Source organism: Anthonomus grandis, chromosome 15 (genome assembly GCF_022605725.1).
Source record: "Anthonomus grandis grandis chromosome 15, icAntGran1.3, whole genome shotgun sequence".
Taxonomy (NCBI): Eukaryota; Metazoa; Arthropoda; class Insecta; order Coleoptera; family Curculionidae; genus Anthonomus; species Anthonomus grandis.
Window position 1 is genome coordinate 18,096,676 of NC_065560.1, and position 9,833 is coordinate 18,106,508.

At 32.1% G+C, this 9,833-nt stretch overlaps 1 protein-coding gene across 1 annotated transcript; it reads left to right on the plus strand.

Moving 5' to 3' along the window:
- Positions 1-3,866: 3,866 nt before the first annotated feature.
- Positions 3,867-9,209, plus strand: LOC126745316 (uncharacterized). Its single transcript, XM_050453087.1, has 2 exons — positions 3,867-4,254; positions 5,497-9,209. The coding sequence occupies exons 1-2, from the start codon at positions 3,867-3,869 to the stop codon at positions 9,207-9,209; spliced, it is 4,101 nt and encodes a 1,366-aa protein (XP_050309044.1).
- Positions 9,210-9,833: the final 624 nt, after the last annotated feature.

Sequence of the window (9,833 nt, forward strand, 5' to 3'; positions counted from 1 at the left end):
CTGTAAAAAACATCATTTGGCTATCTCGTATATGCGAAATAGTAAATTTAAATTATATTCGAATAATAGATAATAGTAATAGAGTGAGATATAATTATTTTTTTAAAAAACAATTCATAAGAAAATTTAAAAAATAATTTACAGTACATCAAATGAACTTCAAAAATGAAATTGGAATCAAATCGGACAATTCTATAATGATTAATTGTTCTATTTTCTTAACCCTGGTTGAGTCCGAAACTTACAAAGGATCACTTGGGTCATCTTGTATAACCTAAATATTAATTTTAAAATAAATTTGAATAATAGATAACCGTAATTGACTGAGATATGACTATTTTTTTTAAACACAATACATCAAAATATTTTTAAAAATCATTTAGGGTTAATCAAATTATATCTAAAAATTAAATCGGAACAATCGTTAACGCTATTAATTATTACATTTTCTTAATTCTGGTTGTGTTAAAACCGTAAAAAACATCATTTTGCTATCTTGTATATGCGAAATAGTAAATTTAAATTATATGCGAATAATAGATAATAGTAATAGAGTGAGATATAATTATTTTTTTAAAAAACAATTCATAAGAAAATTTTAAAAATAATTTACAGTACATCAAATGAACTTCAAAAATTAAATTGGAATCAAATCGGACAATTCTATAATGATTAATTGTTCTATTTTCTTAACCCTGGTTATGTCCGAAACTTAAAAAGGATCACTTGGGTAATCTTGTATAACCTAAATATTAATTTTAAAATAAATTTGAATAATAGATAACCGTAATTGAGTGAGATATGACTATTTTTTTAAAACACAATACATAAAACTATTTTTAAAAATCATTTAGGGTTAATCAAATTAAATCTAAAAAGTAAATCAGAACAATCGTTAACGCTATTAGTTATTATATTTTCTTAACTCTGGTTGTGTTCAAACCGTAAACAACATCATTTGGCTATTTTGTATATGCGAAATAGTAAATTTAAATTATATTCGAATAATAGATAACAGTAATAGAGTGAGATATAATTATTTTTTTAAAAAACAATTCATAAGAAAAATTTTAAAAATAATTTACAGTACATCAAATGAACTTCAAAAATTAAATTGGAATCAAATCGGACAATTCTATAATGATTAATTGTTCTACTTTCTTAACCCTGGTTATGTCCGAAACATAAAAAGGATCACTTGGGTCATCTTGTATAACCTAAATAATAATTTTAAAATAAATTTGAATAATAGATAACCGTAATTGAGTGAGATATGACTATTTTTTTAAAACACAATACATAAAACTATTTTTAAAAATCATTTAGGGTTAATCAAATTAAATCTAAAAAGTAAATCAGAACAATCGTTAACGCTATTAGTTATTATATTTTCTTAACTAGAGTTGTGTTCAAACCGTAAACAACATCATTTGGCTATTTTGTATATGCGAAATAGTAAATTTAAATTATATTCGAATAATAGATAACAGTAATAGAGTGAGATATAATTATTTTTTTAAAAAACAATTCATAAGAAAAATTTTAAAAATAATTTACAGTACATCAAATGAACCTCAAAAATTAAATTGGAATCAAATCGGACAATTATATAATGATTAATTGTTCTACTTTCTTAACCCTGGTTATGTCCGAAACATAAAAAGGATCACTTGGGTCATCTTGTATAACCTAAATATTAATTTTAAAATAAATTTGAATAATAGGTAACCGTAATTGAGTCAGATATGACTATTTTTTTAAAACACAATACATAAAACTATTTTTAAAAATCATTTAGGGTTAATCAAATTATATCTAAAAATTAAATTAAAATTAAATCTGAACAATCGCCAACACTATTAGTTATTATATTTTCTTAACTCTGGTTGTGTTCAAACCGTAAAAAACATCATTTGGCTATCTTGTATATGCAAAATAATAAATTTAAATTATATTCGAATAATAGATAACATTAATAGTGTGAAATATGATTATGTTTTTTTAAAACAATACATCAGAAAAATTTTAAAAATAATTTACAGTACATCAAATGAACCTCAAAAATTAAATTGGAATCAAATCGGACAATTCTATAATGATTAATTGTTCTATTTTCTTAACCCTGGTTATGTCCGAAACTTAAAAAGGATCACTTGGGTCATCTTGTATAGCCTAAATATGAATTTTAAAATAAATTTGAATAATAGGTAACCGTAATTGAGTCAGATATGACTATTTTTTTAAAACACAATATATAAAACTATTTTTAAAAATCATTTAGGGTTAATCAAATTAAATCTAAAAAGTAAATCAGAACAATCGTTAACGCTATTAGTTATTATATTTTCTTAACTCTGGTTGTGTTCAAACCGTAAACAACATCATTTGGCTATTTTGTATATGCGAAATAGTAAATTTAAATTATATTCGAATAATAGATAACAGTAATAGAGTGAGATATAATTATTTTTTTAAAAAACAATTCATAAGAAAAATTTTAAAAATAATTTACAGTACATCAAATGAACTTCAAAAATTAAATTGGAATCAAATCGGACAATTCTATAATGATTAATTGTTCTACTTTCTTAACCCTGGTTATGTCCGAAACATAAAAAGGATCACTTGGGTCATCTTGTATAACCTAAATAATAATTTTAAAATAAATTTGAATAATAGATAACCGTAATTGAGTGAGATATGACTATTTTTTTAAAACACAATATGTTGTGGAAACACAACCCATTTCTCCCAAATTATTAAGCTTATCTCTTAATCCTCTTTCTCGTTGATTTCTTTGTATTGTTATTGAAATAATTGTCACGCTCGCTACCGGCCCCTCCCCGAAAAATCTAAAAATAGATCATAAGCACGGAAAAGATGCAGTTGCCCGCCACTCGCTCTTCGGGTGTAATAAAAAGATCTCGGTCCCTTGTCCCAGTGACACTTTTTTCTTATTCTCTCGTTTCGCGGCTAAAAGCCAAAACTCTCGGCAATAGAGTAAATACTCCTAATAAAAGCAACAAAATACTCGTAAATTTCTCGTTCTCGCTTAATCTCGAAGCTAAGTCTGTTAAATAAGTTAGTTAGTAATTACTGTATTGTGTGCACTGTGCAGTAATATAAACTATTAGATTATAAGCAATTCAACGCTCTTTTTATTCTTCCATTGAACCAGCGCAATCCCAGTAATGTTTACTCTCAAACATTTGATCCTTCGACCGGATAATATGGAAGAAAATTGTTGCAATTGCTTATAATTTCTGAATCTGTCTTGTGTTGTTCCCGAGAAGCAACGTTTTGACTCGCCGCTGTGCTAGGCAAATGAGTATGAAGTACAATAATTACTGTTGGATGTATGAAGCCCTGGTTATGTTATGGTTGCTGCCCTTCGACATTCCATTTAACTTATGGGTATGGCTCTAGCTCCTGTTGTTTGTAGAAGACAGATAAGTATATACAAACTTTCTGAACTGGTGAGTGTTTTTCACTAATATCTATTTAAACAAAAACAATAAATAAAATACTTTTGGTAGTGACTAAAGTGTTTGTGCTCGTTTTATTTTATTCTCGTTGACTGTTAAGTAAATTAAAGTTATCTCAATTTTGGTCTGGCTCTCTACCAGGACCGTATTAACAAATTTGTTAAAAAAGTAATATTTTTATTTTTTGACGTAACTCATACATAAATGCATGTACATATTTAGCTTTAGTGGATATTATATAGTATACATTTAGCATATAGAAATTTAGACTAAAATTGTGTAGTTTCCTGGGGGTATTCCCTCTCTTATAATTATAGGTCTAGCTCTCGGTTATAGGTCTATGTAAATAATTTTAGTAAGTTTGTTATATTTTAACACAAAATGTCTCTTGAAAAGTTAAAAACTGAGCGCAAAAACAGCAAATCTGGTCTAACGAGAGCCATAAATTGGTTAAGTAATAATCAAGATACAATCACTGATATTAGTCAAGTTCAAATTCGTCAAGAAGGTTTAAAAAAACATTTTGATAGATATAATGTGGCTCAAGACCAAATTGAGGGTTTTCCTCAGGCTTCTTCTACCGAGGAAGATGCTGATAAGGAAAATAGGCTAGAAACTGAAAATAAATTCTATGATACTCTTGCTCAATATGAAAATTGTATTAAAAAATTGTCTGTTTCAACTCTACAAAATGTAAACTTACCCCAGGATACCTCACATAGAATTGCAGGTGTAAAATTACCCGATATTACCATAGCGCCCTTTAATGGTAACGCTGCCCAGTGGCACTCTTTCTATGAACTGTTTGACTCTTTAATTATTCGAAATGTTAATTTATCTAATGTACAGCGCTTTTTCTATTTAAAATCTTTCTTAAGAGGGGAAGCTTTAAAGTTAGTAGACTCATTGCAAGTAACTAATGAAAATTTTACTACCGCTATTGACATTTTAAAAAGTAGGTATGAGAATTTAAATTGTATTGTTAATGCTCACTTTAGTTCTCTCTTAGATGCTCCTAGCCTTTTTAAATGTAACTCAAAAAATCTTAGAGAATTTTTAATGAACTGTAAAACAAATTTAGAGTCATTAAAAAATTTAAAGCTAACAGAATCCCAGGCATATGAATGTTTGTTAATTTATATACTTCAAAAGAAAATAGATTATGGTACACGTAGACTGTTCGAGCAAGAGCGAGACATTGCAATGTTGCCGAACCTTGATGAATTTTTTGAATTTTTGGATAAAAGGTGTGTCATTTTGGAAAATTTATCAAGCTCTGAAAGTCATAGCAATAGAAGGCAGGATAAGGTTTCTCTTTTTGTGAATAAGCAACAACATTCTCAAATAAATACTTTCTTATGTCCCTTTTGCAATAACAATGGTCATCGAATTTATTCTTGCCAAAAGTTTATACACTTACCCCATTCTGAAAAAATAAAATTTGTTGACTTGAAAAAACTTTGTCCAAACTGCCTCGGAACAAAACATTCAATAAATGATTGCAGTTCTACCCACAAATGTGCTGAGTGTAATAAAAAACATCACACAATTTTACACAATCAATACTCACCTCGACAGAATAGTCAAACCAATAATAATTATCCACCCCGACTCCAACATCATAATAATTCTCGAAACAATGTATCTCGTATGCAAAATGAAAGACCTCTCAATGAACAAACAGTTCAACCCTCTTTTGATAATCAGGTACCCTGTAGCTCAAGTTTCTCTGCCCTTTCCACAAAGAATACACAAATTCTCCTAGCCACCGCGCAAGTGACTTTGTACAATAAATATAATGTGCCTATCCAGGCCAAAATATTACTGGACAATGGATCTCAGAATTCATTTATCACCTCTCGTTTAGTAAACCAACTTGGATTCAAACCCTATAATCAAACATTACACATATCTGGAATTTCGCAAAACAGTACTATATCAAGCAAAATGATAGATATTGTTCTTTACTCTAATGTAAGTCAAGATAAATATTTTAAGGTATCTTGTGCAGTATTAGATAAAATAACCCATCAACTTCCCCAAGTTTCGATCCAGGTTGATAAGTTAAAAATACCTAGTGATATTTTTGAAAAACTCGCAGACCCTGGATTTTTCACTCCATCTGATATAGACATACTGGTTGGTGCTGACGTTTATTATTCTCTCTTGTCCAGGGGTATTTTTGAGTTAGGTACTAATTATCCTACTCTACTGAACACGCACTTAGGTTGGATAGTAGCCGGTAATGTACCACTACACTGTTCAGCGCTTCATTTACGTTCAGAGTTACAACTCTCACGTTGTAACTTTTCTCAAGAAATCCATTCTCCTTCAAACTTAGATTTAGACAACAGTCTGTGTAAATTTTGGAATACTGAAAAAATTTTTGAAGATATTCCCCTTGCACCTGAAGATGAACAAGCAGAAGAAATATTTGTTTTAAAGACCCAAGTACTAAAAAGTGGCTCCTATCAAGTTGATATTCCCCTCAAGTCGCCAGTTGAGCATCTTAAGTTGGGTGACTCATACACTATTGCCGAAAAACGATTTTTCCTTCTTGAAAAGCGGTTTCAAAAGGACCCTTCTTTGTTTTCTCGTTATAAGCAATTTATAGATGAATATGTCTCTCTTGGACATGCGCAATACATCCCTCTCACTCTCATTACTCCAAAATCTGAAAACAAATATTTTATTCCTCATTTATGTGTCATTCGTGAGTCTAGCGCGACCACGAAGCTTCGAGTCGTCTTTGACGCTTCCTCTAAGAGTTCAACAGGATATTCTTTGAATGACGTAACACTCAAAGGTTTTACAGTTCAGCCTGAACTGTATGACATCTTATGCCGTTTCAGAACCTTTAGATATGTCTTAACCACTGACATTGAAAAAATGTACCGTCAGGTGTCAATAAACCCTGAACACAGATTTCTACAAAATATTTTATGGAGAGATAACCCCAAAAATCCATTAAGTTGCATAGAGCTCTCAACGGTAACTTATGGAACCAATTTTGCACCTTTTGTTTGCACTCGCGTGTTAAATGAAATTGCTCAAATCAATTCACAAAAGTTTCCCTTAGCCTCTGAAGCAATTATGACGCAATGTTTCATGGACGACGTTTTGGCCGGTTGTGACAAGTACTGTGAATTGCAGACCCTTTATGACGAACTCACTGAAATGCTTAAAATATCTGGTTTTAATTTGCACAAATGGTGCTCAAATTCACAGAAATTTTTGAGTCAGGTCTCTGAAAAAGTTACTCACGAGTACAACATGAACTTTGATGATACTCCTAATAAAGTATTAGGTTTGAAATGGTATCCAGTTGAGGATGTACTTTGTATCTCTACGCCCCAAGTCCCTCAGACAGATCTCTTAACAAAAAGAATGGTTTTATCGACTATTGCCCAATGTTTTGATCCATTGGGTCTAGTAAATCCTGTTATTGTCCAAGGAAAAATTTTGATGCAAATTCTTTGGTGTAAAAAGTTGCATTGGGACACAATTATCACAGATGAAACTATCATATCAAAATGGAATGATTTTATTAAACACATATCTCTTCTTCAAGGTTTAAAAATTTCTCGGAATTTATTTCTCAATAAAACTATCAAAAATGTTGAATACCACGGTTTTGCAGATGCCAGCTTAGCTGCTTATGGAGCATGCATATACCTTCGCGTTATTTACTCAGACAACACGGTCACATGTAATTTGATTTCATCCAAATCAAAGGTTGCTCCGATTAAGAGTATTTCACTTCCTAAACTTGAATTGTGTGGCATCGTTCTATTAGCTAAGCTTACTCAGAGAATAGTAAAGAGTTTTGAGAAGAATCTTAAATCAAAAATTACCTCTATAAATCTATGGTCTGACTCGCAAATAGCTCTCGCTTGGTGTAAAAGTCACCCTAGTAGGTGGACTGTGTTTGTAGCTCATCGAGTATCCCTAGTTCAGGATCTTACTTCTGATTGTGTGTGGCGATACATTAAATCGTCCGAGAATCCAGCAGATATGTTATCTAGAGGACTATTTTCTCAAGACATTTTAAAATCTGGATTTTGGTTTCACGGGCCAAAGTTCTTAAATTCGATGGATTTAAATTTGAAAGCCTTTGATACTCCCTCCAAAGAAACTAATCTTCCAGAAGAACGAAAGGTTAATTTACACGTAGTAGAAACCTTTTCGTCTCGACAAAGTGAATTCTGGCATGATTTGTTTTTAAAGTTTTCTAGTTTTTCTAGGCTTCAACGAGTAATCGCATACATTTTGCGTTTTATTCATAACTCCAAAAATAAATTAAGTAGATCTGATGGCGCTCTGACAGTCACAGAACTTAGTTCAGTTCTTCAACTAATAGTTCAGATACTTCAAAAAAAATATTTTTCTAAAGAAATCTGTGAGCTTAAAAGTAATAAGCCTCTCTCTAACAAGAACTTAATTTCCCTAAAACCCTTTGTGGACACTTTTGGCATTCTAAGAGTTGGTGGTAGGTTGGATTATGCTGAAGTCTCTTACGATCAAAAACATCCAATCCTTCTTCCAGCAAACGATTATGTCGTCTCTCTCATGCTCTCACGTGAACATAAACGTTTAGGTCACGCTGGGCCGCAAAACGTACTCTCAAATTTCAGACTTAGATTCTGGCCCTTAAATGGCTTGCGCCAAATTAAACGCTTAATTAGGAATTGCACAGTCTGTTTTCGATTCAATGCCCAGACAAATCAGCAAATTATGGCTAGTCTCCCAAAAGAAAGAATAACAATTTCACGACCATTTCAAAAAGTTGGTGTAGATTTTGGTGGTCCTTTTTTTCTCAAATCCTCAAGGCTTCGAAAAGCCAATGTTATTAAAGGTTACATTGCTCTATTCGTGTGTATGTCCACAAAAGCCGTTCATCTTGAGATAGTCTCGAGTTTATCTACTGAAGCCTTTCTAATGACATTTAAACGATTTATTTCTCGAAGAGGCAATCCCACAGTTGTGTTCAGTGATAATGCAACAAATTTTGCAGGCGCAAGAAATCAATTAAGAGAACTGTACGAGTTTTTCCGAATTGACAAACAGTATGATGCTTTGAAAACGTTTCTAACTCAAAACGAAACCGAATGGAGGTTTATTCCCCCTCGATCTCCTCACTGGGGAGGTATCTGGGAGTCCGCAATTAAAAGCACAAAGTATCATCTATACCGAATTATGAAGAATTCTCAGTTTACGTTTGAAGAGTTTAGTACTATTCTTTGCCAGATAGAGGCTATTTTAAATTCTCGGCCGCTTTGCTCTATGTCTAACGATCCCTCTGACTTCTCCTCATTGACCCCTGGTCATTTTTTAATAGGTACGTCCCTAACGGCCTATCCTGAAAAGGACTTAAAGAAAATTCCCGAAAATAGACTCTCTTTTTGGCAGAGATGTTCACAGATCCAACAAATTTTTTGGAAACGATGGACTGTAGAGTACCTAAATCGTCTCCAAAATCGACCAAAATGGTTTCGGTCATCCAAAAATCTCGAAGTTAATGATTTGGTCCTCCTCAAAGAGGATGGAACTCCCCCTCTTAAATGGCCTCTAGCTAGAGTGACTGAGGTTATGAAGGGTGCAGATGGAAGAGTCAGGGTGGTTAAACTCAAAACTACTGACGGATATTATACCAGACCTATCACAAAGGTCTGTCCGCTACCCCAAGAAAACGTTCAAGTTTCTCTTACTGAATCTGATAAATAATAAATCTCTAAATTTTTATTCTTGCTCTCATTATTCTATTGGTCCTTCGAGTTAATGTTACTTTTTATAGTAAATCTCTTAATTCTCTTTTTGCTTTGTTTGAAGCTAACAGCTTCAACTCGGGGGCAGAATGTTGTGGAAACACAACCCATTTCTCCCAAATTATTAAGCTTATCTCTTAATCCTCTTTCTCGTTGATTTCTTTGTATTGTTATTGAAATAATTGTCACGCTCGCTACCGGCCCCTCCCCGAAAAATCTAAAAATAGATCATAAGCACGGAAAAGATGCAGTTGCCCGCCACTCGCTCTTCGGGTGTAATAAAAAGATCTCGGTCCCTTGTCCCAGTGACACTTTTTTCTTATTCTCTCGTTTCGCGGCTAAAAGCCAAAACTCTCGGCAATAGAGTAAATACTCCTAATAAAAGCAACAAAATACTCGTAAATTTCTCGTTCTCGCTTAATCTCGAAGCTAAGTCTGTTAAATAAGTTAGTTAGTAATTACTGTATTGTGTGCACTGTGCAGTAATATAAACTATTAGATTATAAGCAATTCAACGCTCTTTTTATTCTTCCATTGAACCAGCGCAATCCCAGTAATGTTTACTCTCAAACACAATACATAA

Coding starts and splice junctions, on each gene's coding strand:
- LOC126745316 (XM_050453087.1), top strand. CDS start 3,867: ATGTCTCTTGAAAAGTTAAAAACTGAGCGCAAAAACAGCAAATCTGGT. Junction 4,255..5,496: donor TACCATAGCGCCCTTTAATG/GTAACGCTGCCC, acceptor TATCTTGTGCAG/TATTAGATAAAATAACCCAT.